The 23,435-nt window shown below is 43.2% G+C and overlaps 1 protein-coding gene across 1 annotated transcript in view; it reads left to right on the top strand.

The window, feature by feature from the left end:
• btaf1 (BTAF1 RNA polymerase II, B-TFIID transcription factor-associated) overlaps nt 1-23,435 on the top strand; it is a 58,605-nt gene that overhangs the window by 13,571 nt on the left and 21,599 nt on the right. The window contains exons 19-27 of the mRNA XM_038991763.1: nt 1,764-1,967; nt 8,651-8,827; nt 13,970-14,213; nt 16,850-17,034; nt 17,110-17,263; nt 17,553-17,662; nt 18,138-18,339; nt 18,881-19,029; nt 22,875-23,027. Of these exons, the coding sequence (XP_038847691.1) occupies nt 1,764-1,967; nt 8,651-8,827; nt 13,970-14,213; nt 16,850-17,034; nt 17,110-17,263; nt 17,553-17,662; nt 18,138-18,339; nt 18,881-19,029; nt 22,875-23,027 (1,578 nt within the window). The remainder of the gene's footprint in view (nt 1-1,763; nt 1,968-8,650; nt 8,828-13,969; nt 14,214-16,849; nt 17,035-17,109; nt 17,264-17,552; nt 17,663-18,137; nt 18,340-18,880; nt 19,030-22,874; nt 23,028-23,435) is intronic.

Here is a 23,435-nt window from a genome sequence, read left to right as displayed (position 1 = left end):
TCCATAATGCTGTCAGGATTTATTTCAGAAAGGTCTTTATGACCGGGATTCAAACAAACTCGTGTTAACTTCCCGTGTAGGCCGATTTAGTCACTTCTGCTTGAGCCGACATCTGAAGGTGTGTATAAAGTTGAAGTCGGAAGTTTACATATGCCTAGGTTGGAGTCAGTAAAACTTGTTTTTCAACCACTCCACACATTTCTTGTTAACAAACTATAGTTTTGGCAAGTTGTTTAGGACATCTACTTTGTGCATGACACAAGTAATTTTTCCAACAATTGTTTGCAGACTATTATTTCACTTATAATTCACTGTATCACAATTCCAGTGGGTCAGAAGTTTACATACTAAGTTGTGATGGCTTTAGAAGCTTCTGATAAGCTAATTGACATCATTTGAGTCAATTGGAGGTGTACCTGAGGATGTATTTCAACGCCTATCTTCAAACTCAGTGCCTCTTAGCTTGACATCATGGGTAAATCAGCCAAGACCTCAGAAAAAAATTGTAGACCTCCACAAGTCTGGTTCATCCTTGGGAGAAATTTCCAAATGCCTGAAGGTACCACGTTCATCTGTACAAACAATAGTACGGAAGTATGAACACCATGGGACCACGCAGCTGTCATACCACTCAGCAAGGAGACGCGTTCTGTCTCCTCAAGATGAACGTACTTTGGTGCGAAAAGTGCAAATCAATCCCAGAACAGCAAAGGACCTTTAAGATGCCGGAGGAAACGGGTACAAAAGTATCTATATCCACAGTAAAAAGAGTCCTATATCGACATAACCTGAAAGGCTGCTCAGCAAGGAAGAAGGCACTGCTCCAAAACCGCCATTAAAAAAGCCAGACTACGGTTTGCAACTGCGTATGGGGACAAAGATTGTACTTTTTGGAGAAATGTCCTCTGGTCTGATGAAACAAAAATAGAACTGTTTGGCTATAATGACCATTGTTATGTTTGGAGGAAAAAGGGGGATGCTTGCAAGCTGAGGAACACCATCCCAACTGAAGCACGGGGGTGGCAGCATCATGTTGTGGGGGTACTTTGCTGCAGGAGAGACTGGTGCACTTCACAAAATAGATGGCATCATGAGGGAAGAAAATGTGGATATATATATTGAAGCAACATCTCAAGACATCCGTCAGGAAGTTAAGGCTTTGTCGCAAATGGGTCTTCCAAATGGACAATGACCCCAAGCATACTTCCAAAGTTGTGGTAAAATGGCTTAAGGACAACAATGTCAAGGTATTGGAGTGGCCATCACAAAGCCCTGACCTCAATCCTATAGAACATTTGTGGGCAGAACTGAAAAAGCGTGTGCGAGCAAGGAGGCGTAAACCTGACTCAGTTACACCAGCAGCATCTGTCAGGAGGAATGGGCCAAAATTCACCCAACTTATTGTGGGTAGCTTGTAGAAGGCTACCTGAAACGTTTGACCCAAGTTAAACAATTTAATGGCAATGCTGCCAAATACTAATTGAGTGTATGTAAACTTTTGACCCACTAGGAATGTGATGAAAGAAATTAAAGCTGAAATAAATCACTCATTTTTCTGACACATCACGTTCTTAAGTGGTTATCCTAACTGACCTAAGACTGGGCATTTTTACTATGATTAAATGTCAGGAATTGTGAAACTGAGTTGAAATGTATTTGGCTAAGGTGTATGTTAACTTCTGACTTCAACTGCATATATCCAGCCGTATATTCGCAAACTGTTTCATTGACTCCTGCCCCCCCCCCCCCACTTCTCGCCTCAGGAGTGTCAGGTGGTGTCAGCCTTGGTCCAGCCTCGCCTCTTAGGCATCCTGTCAGAGCAGCTGTACTACGACGAGATCGCCATTCCCTTCACACGCATGCAGAACGAGTGTAAGCAGCTCATCTCCCTGCTGGCCGACGCTCAGATCGACGTGCGCGACCGCCTCAACTGCAGTGTTTTCACCATCGACCAGGCCAGTGAACTGGTGAGAACACTCTATAAAATAATGGTCCTCTAAAGTGGTCTCTCAGTTGGTAGAGCATGGTGCGGTTGTGAGGCCGGTTGGACGTACTGCCACATTCTCTAAAACAACATTTGAGGCAGGTTATGGTAGAGAAATATTTAATTCTCTGGCAACCGCTCTGGTGGACATTCCTGCAGTCAGCATGCCAGTTGTGCGCTCCCTCAACTGCACACTTTAGTGGCCTTTCATTGTCTCCAGCGCAAGGTGCACCTGTGTGATCATGCTGTTTAATCAGCTTCTTGATAATCCATCCAACTGACAGGTGTGGCATATCTTGGAAAAGTAGAAATGCTGGAATTTGACTGCCTTAATGACTCGTGACTGCCAGTGTGGCAGTAATACGGTCACCGCAACAGCCCTAACCAACACTTTACATTTTGCGTTCATATTTTTATTCTGTGTGGCTAAAAAAACTGACCCCGTGGAGTTTGAAGGTGGCCAGTGGATGGCCCAGAGGTTAGAGGCAGACCTGTAGCCGGAGGGTTGGCGGTTAGAATCCCGCATCGGGCACTATAGAGGTCTGAGCTGGCAGGAGCAGAACTATTGTTGTTCTGAATCAACAATGTCAGTCGAACACTGGATTTGGCTGCCACGTGATCTACTGAACAAAAATATGAAACAAAATGTAAAGTGTTGGTTTCATGATCTGAAATTTAAAGACCCTAGAAATGTTCTATATGCACAAAAAGCTTATTTCTCTCAAACTCTGGGCACATTTGTTTCTGTTAGTTAGCACTTTTACTTTCTTCTCCAACACTTTGTTTTTGCATTACTTAAACCAAATTGAACATGTTTCATTATTTATTTAAGGCTAAATTGATTTTATTGATGTATTAAGTTAAAATAAGTGTTCATTCAGTATTGTTGTAATTGTCATTATTACAAATACATTTTAAAAAATCGACCGATTTTTAATCGGTATCGGCTTTTTTGGCCCTCCAATAATCGGTATCGGCGTTGAAAAATCATAAACAGTCGACCTCTACTGTGTACAGCTCGCTAATCACTGAAATGAAAGGTATGGATGTCCTTTGGGTGGTTGACTATTCTTGAAACACACGGGAAACGTGTGTGTGGGGGGGAACCAAGCAGCAGCGTTGCAGTTCTTGACGCGCCTGGCACTTACTATCATACCTCGTCATACCCCTTCTTTTTTTTTTTTAAGAAGAAGAAGAAGAAAAAAAAGGTATTGCCCATTCACCCTCTGAATGGCACACACATACACAATCCATGTCTCGATGCTTATAAATCCTTTAACTTGTCTCCCCTTCATCTACGCTGATTGAAGGGGATTTAACATGTGACATCAATAAGGGATCATAGCATTCATCTGGTCAGTCTCATGGAAAGAGCAGGTGTTCCTAGTGTGTTGTACACTCAATGTATTGTGTGGCAGGTGCAAACATAAGCTCTGCACATGGACAAATTAGGAATGTCTCAGCACCACAACAGACCGTTCCCTGCTGCATATGTGGCTGGTAGCCTAGGCCATGTCTTCCTCACCGCTCGCCTAATTGAATTCTCAACACCAGGTCCTGGGTTTGTAAAAATGTTTTATCTTGATTTTAAAACGCTTTCCGACCTGCTGTATAGTTGTTCTGAACTGCTGGACGACCCACGGGTGAAAATGTTTTCATATCATCCGCCAGCTGGTTTTTGTGCAAGGGAACCGTGGGTAACCGACCCAATGCAGGACTCTATGGTTCAGTTTAAGCTCGGGGGGGATAACGTATTATATTGGACAGAACTGCGGCACCTTGTGCTCTCTTTTAGCGAAGTTGACGATGACACTATTTAGATTGAGAGGAGCACTCTGTTACTTTTGTGCTTTGTGGGGCGTGTTTGCCAGTCTGGGTAGAAGGCTATGGCCCTGTGCCTGTCTGCCACGGAGTCATAAGGGTGTGACGACATCATGTTAGAGAGACAGATGGCAGTGTGATAATATTGACTCTTGTCTGGTCCTTTCTCACTATCACTGTTCCTGTTCCACTGGTTGGGAGCAAAAACAAACCTAGCCTAGGAGAAGGTTGCTGCTAATACTAAAGCTATGGACAGACCAGTAGGATTGTCGAGTGTCTGGCGTAATTTGCAATCCAAGTACAAACAGATTCTACATGTTGTAACGACTCGCTAGGCGTGGCTGGTAGGATAGCAACAATGACAAGTCCAACATGCGCGAGTATAACCTTTTAGGTATACTTTTATACTAGTTGGTCTGCTTACCAGCTTCACTTGTTGTCCAGTCACTACTTCCTGTGGAACACAATGTCCAGGGCTTCAAACAAATATCTGTAGAGATCAGCCTCTGGCGTCCAGCTAGGAGCTCTCCCGTGCTTAACTCAAGCAGCACCTTAAATTTCCCAGGTGCGTTGCAGCCTAACAAGGCTGAGTGGCCTCCGGTGTGGGCGTAGCCTTGCAGCCTAGCTTGCTGCAGCCTGCAATGCTGGTTGTGGGGTGTGGCTGACGCTCCAAACAGTGGCTTTCCCCACCCACCGGCGGGCGGGTGGTCTCTAACACACCACGTGAACAAATGGCGAACGAATGGCCCCCTACTGTACAGACCGATAATCGATCTGGTGCTTTTTATTAAATTTAGTGAAGCGTACTCCCATGTTTCTACCACATTGGTTACAGTGCATTCGGAAAGTATTCAGACCCCTTCACTCTTTCCACATTTGTTACATTACAGCCTTCTAAAATGTATGTTAAATAAATATTATTTCTCATCAATCTACACACTACCCATAATGACAAAGCAAAAACAGTGCTTTAGAAATGTTTGCAAATATGTAGGCCTGGGCAATTATTTTCCATGGAGGGCGACATTGGAATATATTTTTGCCATCGCGGGCCAGAATCATATTACAGGATTATACATGTGTATGACTGAGTGATTATCTACTGTAAATCACATCCAGATATGCTACTTTTATAACATGCACAGAAATAAACCACATCCATGTTCTCCTTTTGGTAGGTATTTTCATTATTAAAAATGCAATGAACTACACGGAGGGAAAAGTACACTGCATTCAGCACCTCGGATAGAACTCTTAACGGGTATACACACAAACACGAGAGCTCAACATTACATTTATACTACTCAATCAGTGTGAGGAGTGAAGTCTTTGATGGGCATTGACTAGAGCAGTGAAGTCGGGTATAATTTCTGATGTCACTATGCGCAGGATTGCTGAGAGGTGAGTACGTAGAAGATGATCTGTGCCTTGTTGTTTCATCACTGAAAATGTATGTCCATATACATAGGATGACCCAAACAGTACAAACATCTTCTGAGCATGACTCTTTGGAAAGTTTTGTTCATCGAGATGCATAGAACCTCGTCAGTGACATTGTTTTGAATAGTTCTCCAATCACTGAGTCAGACTGAAGATTGATAAACTCAAGTTGCAGGTCAGTGGGAGCGTTATCCACATTGAAGGTGAAGGGAGAGGAAATCAACTGCATGTTATTTTCTAACACTTTGAAATCCTCAATGACGAGAATTCACCGTTCGCTCAAAGCACGCAGCAGCGATTGAATACTTCTCCCGCTGGTCATCTGATAGGGAACAGACTAGTGTCGGAAGGTGGGTGAGATTGTTGGCTTCTACTTGGCGGGTCAGGAGTAATTTTCTCTTGAAGGCTGTACATCCGATGTGCAAAAAGGCCCTTCCCTTGTTTGGAATTCAGTTAATTCATGAGGGCCATGATGTCCACGGTGAAGGCAATCAGCCAACCATTCTTCATCTTGCAGTTGAGTGAAATCCACATTTTCCTTTCATTTGCAAAAACTCACCAATCTCCGACTGCAGGTCCCACACCCTTTTTAAGCACCTTTCCCAAACTCCGCCATCTCACATTTGTGTGGTAGGGGAGATCTGCATAACCCAACTGTCTCGTCCAACTTTAGACTGTATCCACAACATGGCTCATTTTCAGAACACATTTACAGAGCACCTGATGAATAATGCAATGCAGGAAAATACTTTTCTGATCTGGGTTCAGCTCAGCTACTTAATCTTGTATCCTTTTCAAAAGGCCAACGTTTTTTCCTATCAAATTTGGACACCTATCAGTGGTCACACTGGATAACATTTCAAAACTCAGTCCCAGCTTTGCCACACACTTATTAACCACCTCAAATATTTCCCTGTGCAAGCTCATCTATAATTAAGATATCTGGGGTTATGCCTCGCAAGAATATCAACTGCGCAGTGTCACGTGCATCACTGCTTTCATCCAGGGTCAAGGATAAATAGGTGAAATCTGTTAGTCTTTCAACTCTTCCATATTCTTTGCAATGTCCTCAACCCACTGTGTCACTGTTCATCTTGACAGGGGAAACATTTTCAAACAGCTGTTTTCTTGTCGGGGCAGAGTCAAACATTCTTTAATGAATTTGCCCTCAGCGACTGGCTTGCTATGTTTAGCAATTTTGTGGGACAGTACATAGCTAGCTCTCGCAATTCTGTTTGCTGAATGCAGTTTTGTTAAGTCCTTGCTGCTTTTGCAACTCTTTCGATGCACTTGCCCTCTGCTCTGAAGACATTATTGCTATTTTTCTGTATGCTTTGTCTGGAAGTGTCGGGACAAGTTGTAGTCCAAGACATGGATGCTCTCTGCACAGCTTTCACTGATACCTCAAATACATATTTCGATGTCCACTTGGTGGAACACCCTATGTTCATTGGCTATCCTTTTTCTTTGAACTAATTTTTGCTCAATTTCTAGCTAGCTACTATTTGGAACTGTGATGTCTGTCCTCGTGCAGTTATTTATACGTGCCTTCAACCGCATGTGGGACATTTATTTTGGAGTTATCATTACACAAAGGCAAGTATTCATTGGGCTTTTAATTTGAATAACATACGTTTTTCCAAACTTGACTCGCAAATTCTTCATGTGATCTGAGCATGATTCTGCGGGCTGTGTAACTAGCACATTTACATGAGTATTCAGACCCTTTACTCAGTACTTTGACGCAGCGATTCCAGCCTTGAGTCTTCTTGGGTATGACACTACAAGCTTGGCACACCTGTATTTGGGGAGCTTCTCCCATTTCTCTGCAGATCTTCTTAAGCTCTATCCGGTTGGATGGGCAGTGTCGCTGCACAGCTATTTTCAGGTCTCTCCAGAGATGTTCGATCAGGTTCAAGTCCGGGCTCTGGCTGGGCCACTCAAGAACATTCAGAGACTTGTCCCGAAACCACTTCTACGTTGTCTTGGCCTAGTGCTTAGGGACGTTGTCCTGTTGAAAGGTGAACCTTTGCCCCAGTCTGAGGTCCCTGAACCTGCTCCAGACCGCTTTCATCAAGTATCTCTCTGTACTTTGCTCTGTTCATCTTTCCCTCAATCCTGACTAGTCTCCCAGTCCCTGCTGCTGAAAAACCATCCCCACAGCATGATTCTGCCACCACCATGATTCACCATAGGGATGGTGCCAGGTTTCCTCAAGACGTGACACTTGGAATTCAGGCCAAAGAGTTCAATCTTGGTTTAATCAGACCAGAGAATCTTGTTTCTCATGATCTGATTAGTCTTTGGGTGCCTTTTGGCAAACTTCAAGCGGGCTGTCATGTGCCTTTTTTACTGAGGAGTGGCTTCCGTCTGGCCGCTCCACCATAAAGGCCTGATTGGTGGACGGCTGCAGAGATGTCCTTCTGGAAGGTTCTCCCATCTCCAGAGGAACTCTGGTGCTCTGTCAGAGTGACCATTGGGTTCTTGGTCACCTCCCTGACCAAGGCCTTCTCCCCTGATTGCTAAGTTTGACCGTGTGGCCAGCTCTTGGACGGGTCTTGGTGGTTCCTAACTTCTTCCATTTAAGATTGATGGAGGCATATGTGTTCTTGGGGACCTCCAATGCTGTAGAAATGTTTTGGTACCCTTCCCCAGATCTGTCTTGACACAATTCTGTCTCGGAGCTCTACGGACAATTCCTTTGACCGCATGGCTTGGTTTTTGCTCTGACATGCACTGTCAACTGTGGGACCTTTATATAGACAGGTGTACTTTTCCAAATCATGTCCAATCAATTGAATTTACCACAGGTGGACACCCAAGTTGTAGAAACATCTCAAGGATGATCGATGGAAACAGGATGCACCTGAGCTCAATTTTGAGTCTTATAGCAAATGGTCTGAATACTTATGTAAAGGTATTTGTTTTATTTTTAATAGATTTGCACACACAAATAAACCTGTTTTCGCTTTGTTATTGTGTAGATTGAGGGAAAGTAATTTAATCCATTTTGGAAAATGGCTGTAATGTAAGTGGAAAAAGAAAGGTGTTTAAATACTTTCTGAATGCAGTCTATTGATTCACTGGCCACATTCTCAATACAGATTAAATGTAGCATCAAAGTTGGACAATGTAGTCATTACATTCATGTTGTATAAAATTACATTTTCCCATCTATTTTGGTTCTTAAATTGTTTTGTAAGGAGATTCATTTGATTTGCCTCAGTCCGTCCATTCTCTATCAGACTTCGTCAGTTCCATTTCCCTAAACCCCAGGATTCGAAATGGAATAGGACTATAGACCCTATTGAGGTTAAGAGGCTAAACTCCATTTTATAGAACTATGACAAACCCATGAATGTTACTACTCTTCTCCATCCTTTGCTCTTCCCTCGATCTCTATAGGTGACCACCATCTTCACCGAGTCCACCGTGGGTCTGAACATGAAGTCCAAACAGTTTCAGCCACTGGATGGCAAGCGTCAGCAGACCCAGTCCACGGTGGACGAGACCAGTGTGGAGTGGCAGCAGCTGCACCTGCGAGTCCACATGTTCACCGCCTGCGCCGTGGTCAACTTGCAGGTAGGGATGGGTGTGTCGACAATACTGCTGATACCGGCAACATGAGCGATACCGTATGCATTAAACAGATATCAGGGTTTCCGGACATTTGACATTTTTTTAAACATTTTCCGGATCCATATGTAATGGTTGTACAACCTGATTAGGGCTTCCACCCACAGTGCTCAGAATGCCAGAAATCACATTTAGTTTATGGTAATTCATCTTAACAGAACATGCAATGGTGTCATTTTTACCCAATTCTGATGAGAAATTTGAAGATGTTAGAATACGTAGGCATTGAGTCCATAAGACTAGGGGATAAATAAACTCATTCATTCCCAATAGGACACTACAGCAGAAATCATGATTTGGCCACAGGATCGTTAGCTTTTTGTTTTTTAAATCGCATAGTCTACAGTCAGAAGGGCGCACAACGAAAAATACATTAAATTACAGCTCTAAAATCGACTGTCCAGTTGCGACTGTCCTTGCAAAGCAGAGACCCAGCCAAGTGTATATAGCAAGATTTAAAATACAAACACGGCGGAAGTCTGGAAAGCGGAATGGTTTCCACTTTATTTTTTATTTTTTTCACTCAACTTGAGTTAAAAGTACCCTGTCTTATTGAGCCCAGTGAAGAGCATAGGCCATAGACAGCGACTATGCATACTCAACGGGGATACCATTGGGTCTGGCCAATAATTCTCTCCAGGTTAGATGGATATCACTGTATTGATTTGTCTCCTCATTTCGTAGGCTACCCTGTGTTTTTATTTTATTATAATTTTTTGGTATTAAAAGATTCTGGTACTGTCTCCAGTCATATAAAATGTAGTAGAATTGCATGAAATGTGTTAATGAAAGGCCAACATTTTCCTTTGCTATAGACTGCCTACTCTATGCCACTACACAATGCATTGAACAGTTTATTTTATGGCAAACGTTTGTTTTATATTAGCCTAAATTGACTGTCTTACATAAGTCTGCAAATGCGAGGATGCATGGAATGCTTTATTATAATGGTGAAAATAATGGTGAAAATTTGCTGCCCTAAACTTGAAATTCACGTGCTGTTATTATAACAGTCCACATTTACTTTTCCACAGCCAACAAGATGAGTAACACGTAGTAAACTCACTAGCCTAACCCCCATACACAGTTGGCGCCGACTGACATGGAAGCTCTGCTTCTAGCTCCTAAGCAACTTTGCAGTATTTTGTTTTTATTACTTTTTACATTATCCCAGAACATTTTTTTGTTACATACAGCCGGAAAAAAACTTTGTATATCAGAGCGGCGGTAACTCACCCGCATTACAACCAGGAATACAACTTTCCTAAATTTGAATTCTTTGTTCGTACCCCCCAGGGCAATTGAACATATCCCAGAGTCTGCTCTAAGTCGCCATTGGCGGCGAAGAGGTATTCGGAGTGGACTTCAAGTCTGACTCAAGAGGCGGGCACCCCATTCACCACTTCTGAGTATATTACTCGCTAATGTTCAGTCTCTGAACAATAAAGTAGACGAGGTCAGGGCTGGATCTCCTTCCAGAGAGACATCAGGGACTTTAACATACTCTTGTTTCACAGATATACTGTCCCCGTCCATACAGCGAGCTGGGTTCTCAGTTCATCGCGCAGACAGGAATAAAGAACTCTCCGGGAAGAAGGCGGGAGTGTATGATTCATAATTAACTACTCATGGTGTGATTGTGGTAACATACAGAAACTTACGTCCTTTTGTTCACCTGACCTAGAATACCTCACAATCAAATGGCCACCGTATTACCTCTTTCTTCGGTTATAGTCACAGCCGCGTATATTCCCCCTCAAGCCGATACCACGACGGCCCTCAAGGAACTACACTGAACTTTATGCAAACTGTAAACCACATCCTGAGGCCGCATTTATTGTAGCTGGGGATTTTAACAAAGCACATTTGGGGAAAATGCTACCAGAGTTCTATCAACACATTGACTTTAGTACTCGCTGAGGAAAAACACCAGATCCCTGTTACTCACCTTTTCGAGATGCCTACAAGGCCCTCCCTTTGGCAAATCAGATCAACTCTATTTTGCTCCTCCCTTCCTATAGGCAGAAACTCACAGGAGTACCCGTGCTAAGGTCTATTCAACGCTGGTCTGACCTATTGGAATCCATGCTTCAAGATCATTTTGATCACACGGACTGGGATAAGTTTCCCGGGTAACCTCTAAGAATAACATTGACGCTTACACGATGACTGAGTTCATCAGGCAGTGTATAGGGGTTGTTGTTCCCACAGAGATTAAGACCTACACAAACCAGAAACCGTGGATAGAAGGCAGCATTCGCACAAAACAAAACGCGAACCATCGCATTTAACCATGGCAAGGTGACTGGATATATGGTTGAATACGAACAGTGTAGTTATTCCCTCCGTAAGGCAATCATGCAGGCAAAACCTAGTCGCAATTCAACGGCTCAGACACGAGACGTATGTGACAAAGGGAAAACCAGCCACGCCGTGGACACCGTCTTGATCCCAGACAAGCTCTAATCCGACGCGGCCTGCTCCCAAGGACTGTGGGCTCTCGTTCTCCATGGCCGACATGAGTAAGACATTTAAGCGCGTTAACCCTCGCAAGGCTGCCGGCCCAGATGGCATCGCTAGCCGCATCCTCAGAGAATGTGCAGAACAGTTGGCTGGATTGTGTACGGACATATTCAATCTCTCCCTATCCCAGTCGGCTGTCCCCACTTGCTTCAAGATGTCCACCATTGTTCCTGTACCCAAGAAAGCAAAGGTTACTGAATTAAATGACTTGCCCCGTAGCACTCACTTCTGTCATCATGAAGTGCTTTGAGGCTAGTTAAGGATCATATCACCTCTACCTGACACCCTAGACCCACTTACATTTTCTTACAGCCCCAATAAATCCACAGATGCAATCGCCATCGCACTGCACACTGCCCTGTCCCATCTGAGGAATACCTACGTTAGAATGTTGTTCATTGATTATAACTCAGCCTTCAACACCATAGTACCCTCCAAGCTCCTCATTAAGCTCTGGGCCCTGAGTCTAAACCCCGCCCTGTGCAACTGGGCCCTGTACTCCCTATTCACCCATGACTGCATGGCCACGGACGCCTCCAACTCAATCAAGTTGGCAGACGACACAACAGTAGTAGGCCAGATTACCATTAATGACGTCAGCCTACAGGGAGGAGGTAAGGGGCCTGGCAGATTGGAGCAAGGAAAATAACCTCTGTCAACAAAACGAAGGAGCTGATCGAGGAGTTCAGGAAACAGCTGAGGGAGCACGGCCCTATCCACATCGACAGGACCGCAGTGGAGAAGGTGGAAAGCTTCAAGTTCCTCGGTGAACACATCACGGACGATCTGAAATGGTCCACCCATACAGACAGTGTGGTGAAGGCGCAACAGCTGAAGAAATTTGGCTTGGCCCCTAAAACCCTCATACTTTTACACATGCACAATTGAGAGCATCCTGTCGTGCTGTATCATCGCCTGGTAGGGCCTGCAACCACAAGGCTCTTCTGAGTGGTGTCGTCTGCCCAATGCATCACCGGGGGCACTGCCTGCCCTCCAGGACACCTACAGCACCCGATGTCACAGGAAGGCCAAAAAGCTCATCAAGGATTTCAACCACATGAGCCATGGCCTGTTTTTACCCCGCTATCATCTGGAAGGTGAGGTCAGTACAGGTGCATCAATGCTTGGACTGAGAGACTGGAAAAACAGCGTCTATCTCAAGGCCATCCGACTGAAGAGCCGGCTACTCAACCCTGCACCTTAAAAGCTGCTGCCCTACAGTATATACATGGAATCACTGACTACTTTACATACTGCTTTTACATATTACTCATATGTATATACTGTATTCTAGTGTATTTAGTCAATGCCACTCCGACAGTGCTTGGCCCAATATTTGTTTTTCTTAATTTGTGAATAGTTAGATACTACTGCTCTGTTGGAGCTTGGAACAAGCATTTCTCCTTAATTAACATCTGCTAAATATGTGTGACCAATAAAATTTGATTTGATAGTAGGAAAGTTTACAGTCTATTGGTCAGCTTGTCCTTTCTGTGTGAGAAAGAAATGGCATATTCCAAACAGACTCAGGGACATTTGGGATGATAGATCCCAAATTCATACAACCAGTAGGCCTAGGCTACATCCCAAAAACGTGGGGGGGAAAAGCTATGCGGCTCATGCAACAAATCAGAACGGTTTAGCTTAATGTTGCTAAACAGTTTCTTCACATAAGCGCACAAGGCATTAGGCTACGTGCAAATCTTCGTTACGTAATGCAATTAGCGGGGAAAACACAATTTGTGAGGGGTTTCATGTGACAGATGACCATATCAAGATCTAAAGGATCTCTAAATATGCAACAAGTAGCATGGGTTGCTAATATGGCTAGGATTGTGCCTTTGTCTACTGGACAATGAAGGTTGATTTTGAAAACCAATAGAATGAGGGGGGAAAAAAGGCTACTTGTTTCAATGGTATATGGGAGTCTTTATAAAACAATTGCCTGCATTTTTGGTTAGATTTTGGCTAGGCTACTTAGAAGCAAGATAAGACATGCCTCGTGGTAAAACGTTCAGGTTTCAAACAAGTGTAGGTTTCAAAATTCATACTGTCTCCAGCTCATTGCTTGTTTATTTGCCTATGCACCTGAATTGCGAAGGGAAGCGCGCTTAAATTTACCAGTTGAGATTTTTTTTTTAATCTAGCTCTTAATCATAGCCATGTTTCTTTTTTACACACGATTGCCTTTAGACTTGTTGTGCAATGATTGGCCTTAAGGTACGTTTCACTCCAGTAGCAACAAACTGTTTGGGCTGTAGCAGCATCTCCTGTGCAAAATTGACTGGTATTTCAATAAATGAATGGGATGAAATGCATTATTTCACTATGGGATAGTTAGTTATTTAAAAAATTTACCAATTGACCGTCTGGGAATTGTTTAAAAAAAATTCTGACAAAAGCCGACTTACCGGCTAACGGAAACACCGCCGGAAATGTTCTTGGTATCATATGGAAACAGGAATGTACTGCGTTATAAATCTGTCTTATGTTAATTAGGCACCAAATGGACAAACAGACAGGGCTAGTCCAATAACACACTTTTTCTCACATCCCAACTTGCAGGCGCTGCCAGACAAGCTGAACCCGGTGGTGCGTCCTCTGATGGAGGCGGCTAAGCGGGAGGAGAATACCCTGGTGCAGGGCTATGCCGCCTCCTTCATTGCGAAGCTGCTGCAGCAGTGTGCTGGTAGGCAGCCATGTCCCAATTCCAAGATCGTCAAGAACCTGTGTTCATCGGTCTGCGTGGACCCCCTGCTCACGCCCTCCTCGGCCTGTCCGGTGTCCACGACTCAGGAGACTGCTAAAGGTATGGGATGGTAGATCTGGGTGATATAGACAGTCATATTGCGATAAATGTATTAATTTTGCTCGATAACAATACAAATGTGTGGACAGTTGGGCATACTTTCCAGTAGCGGCAGGCAGGGCTCTGAAGTGCGACCAGTTTTTGGTCACGTATGCAAAGAATAATTTTGCTGTGCGACCTGGCGTTTTTAATTTGGAAGCATTGTGCAACATGTTTGTCCTTTCTTTCAAGCCCTGAAATTAAAGATCCCAGAAATGTTGCATACGCACAAAGCTTATTTCTCTTAAATTTTGTGCACAAATTTGTTTACATCCCTGTTAGTGAGCATTTCTCCTTTGCCAAGATAATCCATCCACCTGACAGGTGTGGCATGTCAGGAATCTGATTAAACGGCATGATCATTACACAGGTGCACCTTGTGCTGGGGACAATAAAAGGCTACTCTAAAATGTGCAGTTTTGTCACAACACAATGCCACAGATGTCTGAAGTTGAGGGCGTGCAATTGGCATGTTGACTGCAGGAATGTCCACCAGAGCTGTTGCCAGGGAATTGTATGGTCATTTCTCTACCATATGCTGCCTCCAACATCATTTGATAGAATTTGGCAGTACATAAATTTGCTAAAAATGTCTCATCCAGTTTTTTTGTCATTATGGGGGTATTGTGTGTAGATTGGGGAAACAAAACAATTTAATCCACTTTAGAAATAAGGCTGTAACGAGATGTGGATAAAGTCAAGGTCTGAGTACTTTTCCAAATGCACTATAAATGTACAGTACCAGCCAAAAGTTTGGCCATCTACGCATTCCAGGGTTTTTCTTTATTTTGACTATTTTCTACATTATAGAATAATAGTGAAGACATATGGAATCTTGTAGTAAGAAAGTGTTAAACAAATTTAAATATATTTGAGATTCTTCGAAGTAGCCACCCTTTGCCTTGATGACATATTGTTCTTCTTTGAACAATATCAAATAGATTTTGATTTAACACTGGTTACTACATGATTCCAGGTGTTTCATAGTTTCGACTTCACCATTCTACAATGTGGAACATAATAAAAAATAAAGAAACCCTTGAATGAGTAGGTGTCAACTTTTGACTGATGCTGTATTTGTAATTGTAGTAATGATCAGGTTTCGCTATTTACTCACTCAAATTGTAAAACATTTTTTAGAAGGCTAAAACCATGATTTGTTCAAACGGTAAAGTACATTATCCTTGTGATTCATGTAATGAAAGCGTCTACCTGTAGCTGTTTTCTCTGGGGTCTGCTGTGTCACGCGAGCCTCTCCTTTCCCGGGGGGAAAAAATGCTCCAGGGGAGGAAGAAAAGTGTTCTGATTTTGTATGTTTTTTAAAATCAAATTGACTTAGTTGAAGAGGCGGTTTTCTGTAGGTATAATTTATTTCTGAGCTCTACATTTTGAGCTCAATAGCTACTATTTTACAACCAAGATATTTGATACGGTTTTAAGATGCAGCACATGCGAAATGCGCATTGGTGATTTGCGTGGGCCTCATTGGGCGGGAGGCTACAACTGCAACGTTTTTTGGGACTTTACAGTTACTGTTAGATTAATACATGGCTGCTAGCAGTGGGTATTATGTTTAGAGTTTGCGATTTAGCTGATGTGTTTTGAGTTTACACTTACTCGGGTGATAAATTGGCCTATGATATTTGTACACAAAGATGCAGGCGATCTATATTGGAAAAAAATATGAATAAATCAGACCATTCTGGAGCTCTATTTTAACATTAAAATAAAACACACAGCCCAAATGCCTGATGTTATTCAATAATTTAGTTATTTCATCTCACTAGTATATTACATATTTGAATAAAGCACTTTGACTGCCACACTAGACAATTTGTATTATCTTATACAATGTAAAAAAAAAAACTAAATATAATTGGTGCAAACAAATCATGGGCAGGTGCCACCAAATGGGGAAACGTTAGTCTGGAGTCCTGTAATATTATTCATCACCTGAGGAAGTGTGAACTCTTAACACTTAGCTAGATTGTGAACTCTAAGATCTTGTTGCTCGATAGCCATGTTGGCTAATTGATTAATCAATCAGTAATTGTCATGTGCTAGGCCTAGGCTACTTGATGCTGGCCTAATCAGCGACAATGGCGTGCTCTGCCCGGCGCTGCTCAGTGGGCGCATCAAAACCATACTACATAGCTTACGCCGGTTGTAAAGTGGTACCATGAACTCAATATTGAGAGGTGAGAAATAAAAGCTGCGACTCTCCTCTCAGTAAGTAGAACGAGTAGTTTGAAAATAATTTCCCTTCAATTGCATTTTGAGCAACGGTCATATGCTTGTGCTTATCTGAATGCATCTCCCTCCATTCGCACAGTGGGAGGAGTGAGTGGCTCGCTCACACAGCAGTCTAAACGGAGAAGGGCAGATACTTTCATAGCAGGAATCAACATGATGCATAGGCTATTACTGTTGACCAAATAATGGTTTTAGAACAAACTCTTCTTGTAGTCCCATCCTGTTTCAGTAAATGATGAACACAACCCAGATTTAAACCCTAACGATGTAGAAGCAGCCTGAAAAGGGTTCTCTCTTACATAAAAACCTATTACTCACTTTGCTGTTTTCTCTACCATTCCTAGCTGGAATGTCGGAAAAAGAATGCATGCACCACGTGGTCAATAAGACCAAGGGCATCATCACCCTGTACCGCCACCAGAGGGCAGCATTTGCCATCACCAGCAAAAGGGGCCCCACCCCCAAAACCCCCAAGACACCCACCACTGAACTGCCCCCCGGCAGCACCATCACCACAGACACCGATGAGGTGGGTGACAGAGGGCGTGAACAGTTACCTGAACATTTACCTGTGACTGTTTTTAATTCTTTTTTACTGTTTCAGAATAAAAGAAACAGTCTCGTCCAGAGAAGAGGTGCCGAGTTCTCTCTGATGACGGTTGCCAGGCACTTTGGCCAGGAGCTGACAGGGTCACTGCCCTACCTGTGGGAGTCCATGGTGGGACCTCTGAGGGCTGTGGTGGACAATGAAGGCATAGGTATGCTAATGTTCATATGTTATCCAGAGCGACCTTACAGTTAGATCATATGGGTTATGTTCATTGGGATCACTGTAGGAAAACCTTTCAAAACGCACACTGAAAACGAGCATTTCTTATTGACAAGTACAGGTAGCCCTTCCTGTTTCAGTCCATTTGGTGCATAATGACCCAGATGTATTGCTGTTTGCTACCCGCTGTCCACTTCTAGATTGGCGTCTTCATATAACTCTTGTGTGCATCATCAATGAAGAGATATTGATGTATATTTATCTCTTTGGTGTTGTAGATTGGAAGCTCCAGATGGAGAGGGGGGATGCTGCGGCCCAGGATCTGGTCAACTCACTGCAGGTCCTAGAGGTCACTGCTGGGGCCATGGCCCCCGAGCTCAAACCTCTGGTAATAGAACATGCAGGAGTCTCCCCAGTAGAAACGCCACTTAGCCACCACTATTTACCAAACCACAGTGGAAGATGGACTTATCAAAGTTCTTGTCTTCATTAAAAGGGAAATTACAAAACTTGTTTTCAGACCTCAAAATTAGTCTTTCAAGATGAGTGTACATCCCTTTCCATCTGCTGTGTAGTTCTAACTATATCAAGGCCAAATGAATGGTGAAGAGCACCAGTATCTGGAAATAACGTGGTGGTGTTTTGGATTGTGCCATAGAGATTGATCTACAAAACAGGTGGCCAGCCACTTGGCTTTGTCTCGCAGAAGACTTTGACATGGAAACATCAGAAACTGATATTTTGAATGCATTTACTGTATTGTTTGCGTTTCGCTACACTCGCAATAGCATCTGCTAACCATGTGTATGTGACCCCAAAAAATGTGATTTTAATGGTCATTTCTCCCCCTCTGTGTATTTCAGTTGTTGGAGCACCTGCCCCACCTGTTCACCTGTCTGCAGCATCCGTACACGGCCGTTCGTCACATGGCGGCGCGCTGCGTGGGCGTGCTCAGTAAGATCGCTACCATGGAGACCATGCACCTGTTCCTGGAGCGTGTGCTTCCATGGCTAGGGTGCATCGAGGACAGCACTAAGCAGGAGGGGGCCATTGAGGCCATGGCCTGTATCTTTCATACGCTGTCACGCAATTAGACATGATCCCATACTATATGTATGGGCAACCTACCAATGTGATTTTTTTTATAAACAAGGTTGGAATATTATATGCCATTTAGTAGACGCTTATCTAGGGCCGGGACGATACCAGTATCGCGATTCTGGTTAGTATCGTGGCAAGGAAACAAAACACGAAGCGGAGTTAACTTCTTTAGGAAAAGAGCTCTGTTGGAAACAAACATTGTTATTGAGTCACCCTTATTTTTTAACGGACCAAAGAGTTGGGTTTTGCTTTGTGTATTCATTTTTGCCATGGGAAAAAGTATTGCGACACTGGTATACTTGGCCCTACTTTCATCGAAAGTGACTAACAGTACATTGAGTGCATACACTTTAAGTAAATGTGACCCCAGCGGCAATCGAACCCATGACCACCCAAGACCTGATGTAACTGAAAGTGTTCTGGGTTCACTATGGGTGTAATGACACCAGGGAAGTGGGTGTCATTGTCGTGTGGTTTGTTGTCCTTGACCCCTTGGCCCCCGCAGGTGTGATGGAGCAGTTGGATGTGGACATCGTGCCATACATTGTGCTGCTGGTGGTGCCGGTGCTGGGCCGCATGAGTGACCCCAGTGACAGCGTCCGTTTCATGGCCACGCAGTGCTTTGCCACCCTCATCCGCTTGCTACCCCTGGAGGTAAACACACACAAACCAATGCACAACAGTCGGTATGTTTAAGGAGATTTGTTTGAGCAAGTATTTATTTAGGAGTAGTTATTTGCTTTTTTGGGGATGCTAGGTGATTTGTGATTCTGCACAGTCCGACGCAATGTAGTTAATTTCAAACATTCACTTGATCTGCTGTATACAGTGCATTCGGAAAGTATTCATACCCCTTGACTTTTTCCACATTTTATTACATTAGTCTTATTCTAAAATGGACTACATGTTTTATTTATTTTTGTCATCAATCTATACACAATACCCCATAATGACAATGCATTAAGAACTTTAGAAATGTATGCAAATAAAAAACAGATCACATTTACATACAGTACCAGTCGAAGGTTTGGACACCTAATCAAGGGTTTTTATTTTTTACTATTTTCTAAATGACAGAATAATAGTGAAGATGTATGGAATCATGTCGTAACCAAAATAGTGTTAAACAAATCAAAATATATTTGAGAGTCTTTGAAGTAGCCACCCTTTGCCTTGACAGTTTTGCACACTCTTGACATTCAACCAGCTTCGAGGTAGTCACCTGGAATGCTTTTCCAACTGTCTTTAAGAAGTTCCCACATGCTGAGCACTTGTTGGCTGCTTTTCCTCCACTCTGGGGTCCAACTCATCCCAAACTCAATCGGGTTGAGGTCGGGTGATTGTGGAAGCCAGGTCATCTGATGCAGCACTCATCACTCTACTTATTGGTAAAATATACCTTACAGACTGGAGGTGTATTGGTAAATTTTCCTGTTGAAAAACAAATGATAGTCCCACTAAGTGCAAACCAGATGGGATGGTGTATCGCTGCAGAATGCTATGATATCCATGCTGTTTAAGTGTGCCTTGAATTCTAAATAAATCACTGGCAGTGTGACCAGGAAAGCACCACCTCCATGCGTCACGGTGGGAACCACACATGTGGAGAACATCCATTCACCTACTCTGCGTCATATAAAGACACGGCGGTTGGAACCAAACATTTCTAATTTGCACTCAGACCAAAGGACAGATTTCCACCGGTCTAATGTCCATTGCTTGTGCTTCTTGGCCCAATCAAGTCTCTTCTTATTGGTGTCCTATAGTAGTGGTTTCTTTACAGCAATTCAACCATGAAGGCCTGATTCACACAGTCTCCTCTGAACAGTTGATGTTGAGATCTGTTACTTGAACTCTGAAGCATTTATTTGGGCTACAATCTGAGGTGCAGTTAATTGCTGGTAACTAATGAACTTATCCTCTGCAGCAGAGGTAACGCTGGGTCTTCCTTTCCTGTGGCGGTCCTCATGAACGCCAGTTTCATCATAGTGCTTGATGGTTTTTGCGACTACTTGAAGAAACTTTCAAAGTTCTTGTAATTTTCCAGATTGACTGACCTTAAGTCCATCCTTTAAGACATTATTTGAGCTGTGCTTGGCATAATATGGACTTGGTCTTTTACCAAATAGGGCTATCTTCTTTACCACCCCTACCTTGTCATAAAACAACTAATTGGCTCAAACGCATTAAGGAAAGAAATTCCACAAATGTTTTTTGTTAAAAACAAGGCACACCTGTTTAATTTTAATTATTTCCAGGTGACAATCATGAAGCTGGTTGAGAGAATGCCAAGAGGGTGCAAAGCTGTCAAGGCAAAGGGTGGCTACTTTAAAGAATCTCAAATATATTTAACACCTTTTTTTTTTTTTTTGTGGTTACTACTTGATTGTGTTATTTCATCGTTTTAATGTCTTAACTGTTATTCTACAATGTAGAAAATAGTAAAAATAAAGAAACCCTTTGAGTAGGTGTGTCAACTTTTGACTGGTACTGTAAGTCGGTTGTCATTGTAAATAAGAACAAATTCTTAAACGGGCTTGCCTAGTTAAATAAAAAAACAATTCAGAACCTTTACTCTGTACTTTGTTGAAGCACCTTTTGGCAGCGACTACAGCCTCGAGTCTTCTTGGGTATGACACTACAAGCTTGGCACACCTGTATTTGGGGACTTTTCCCAAAGCCACTCCCGCGTTGTGTCCTTTGGGACGTTGTCCTGTTGGAAGGAACCTTCGCCCCAGTCTGAGTCCTGAGCACTGAGGTCCTGAGCACTGTGGAACAGGTTTTCATAAAAAAAATTCCCTTGATCCTGACCAGTCTCCCAGTCCCTGCTGCTGAAAAACATCCCCACAGCATGATGCTGCCACCACCGTGCTTCATTGTGTGGATGGTGCCAGGTTTCTTCCAGACCAAACACTTGGCATTTAGGTCAAAGAGTTCAATCTTGGTTTCATCAGACCAGAGAATCTTTATTTTCATGGTCTGACAGTCCATGGGTGCCTTTTGGCAAACTCCAAGCGGGCTGTCGTAGCTTTTACTGAGGAGTGGCTTCCGTCTGGCCACTCCACAAATCAGGCCTTTATGCTAGAGTGCTGCAGAGATGGTTGTCCTTCTGGAAGGTTCTCCCATCTCCACAGAGGAACTCCAGAGCTCTGTCAGTGACCATCAGGTTCTTAGTGACTTCCCTGACCAAGGCCCTTCTCCCCTGATTGCTCAGTTTGGCCAGCTCTAGGAGTCTTGGTGGTTCCAAACTTCTTCCATTTTAAGAATGATGGAGGCCACTGTTCTTGGACCTTCGATGCTGCAGAAATCCTGTCTCGGAGCTCTACGGACAATTCCTTCCACCTGATGGCTTGTTTTTTGCTCTGGGATGCACTGTCAACTGTGGGACTTTAAAAAAACAAAAAAACATTATATATATATGACAGTTGTGTGCCTCCTCAAATCATGTCCAGTTGAATTTACCACAGTTGGACTCCCAAGTTGTAGAAACATCTCAAGGATGATCAATGGAAGCAGGATGCACCTGAGCTCAATTTCAAGTATCCTAGCAAAGGGTCTGAATACTTAAGTAAATAAGGTATCTGTTTTATTTTTAATACATTTGCTAAACATTCTAAACCTGTTTGCTTTGTCATTATGGGGTATTGATTGTAGATTTGTGAACTTTTTTTTTTCTTCAGGTTAGAATATGGCTTTAACAAAATTTGGAGAAAGTCGGTCTGAATACTTTCCGAATGCACTGTATAATTTCTTAACCATGGGCAACATCGGCATGGGAGGTTTACAGGGATATTGGTATCCACAGTACTCAACCATTTTTTTTTGCAGTGTTCTCTGCCCTGTGGGAAAATGTGTAATATTACAGGATATTAGTTTTAAAGTTTGCTTGAACACTACAAAATTGTCACTACAATGCCGGTCCCTGACAGTTTGTGAACCCCTGATCTACAGTTGTTTCCTACTGCACCATATCGTCAATTCTATTTTGCCCTGTAGAAGGCAGTATAGCTCATTGTCGTCCTATGCTGAATAGTGGGGCTATATTTTATGTGACTGTCATTTGTGTGGGGTAGAGAGACACATTTGTGTGTTCTCCTTCCGTTTTGATTGCAACTTGGACCTCTGTCAGTTCATTTGTTCAATCAGAGATTAAGTGGGAGTAATGAATCAGGCACACTGCAGAACCGGACAACTCAATGTCATTACTTACATACCAAGATGTACATTGTTGACTCTCATATGTAATATTTAGGAGGCTTGTCTTTTGCACCTGATTTTATTTGTTGAGATCTTACAGCCTTTTCGCACTATCTTGCTGAGCCAATTCGTATTGCGCTCAGATATTTTCTTTTCTCACTGTCCTTTCCAGCAAGGTTCCAGCAGCTATGGTGGATGCTAAACCAGGCCAGCGAAGTACAGTTGGGCTTGGTTTGGCTTAGGGGTGTGAAAGGGGTTTGAGTTTTGAGTCCGATAAATTATTATTATATATATTTTTTTAGGCTGGTATCCCGGACCCTCCCACCATGTCGGATGATCTGATTCGCCAGAAGGCCAGAGAGCGTCACTTTCTGGAGCAGCTGCTTGACGGCAGGAAGCTGGAGAACTACAAGATCCCTGTGCCCATCCAGGCCGAGCTCCGCAAGTATCAGCAGGTGTGTTTGCAAATCTGTTTACACGTCTGTCTTTTTACTTGTCCGTTTATTGATCCATCTCTAACACTCATACACAAACAATCGGTAGAACCGCTGTTAGCCCGTGACTACATGTGCAGAGTGTCAAACTACTGCAAGCTACAACCGGCGCTACTCACACATTGCCTGTCCTTGAGGAACCTGTAGGCTGCATCTTGATTCCTACCCACTCATGCTGCACAAATTTAACACACTTGACTAATGCAGAACTCTTAATTTACTGTTCAGCAAAGTGATGTCCAGACAGGACACAGCGCTTTACAAAGAAAGATACCCGTAGCTTGCTAGTTAGTTTTCTGTGAATGCTGAATGTAATTTTAGCTAGCTAACTTTGCTAGCAAGCGTACAGCCGAAGCTAACGTCAGTACT

This window comes from Salvelinus namaycush, chromosome 4, assembly GCF_016432855.1.
Source record: "Salvelinus namaycush isolate Seneca chromosome 4, SaNama_1.0, whole genome shotgun sequence".
In the NCBI taxonomy this organism is placed as follows: Eukaryota; Metazoa; Chordata; class Actinopteri; order Salmoniformes; family Salmonidae; genus Salvelinus; species Salvelinus namaycush.
Note: the sequence above shows the minus strand (reverse complement) of the source record. Positions and strands in the feature narration are given on the sequence as shown.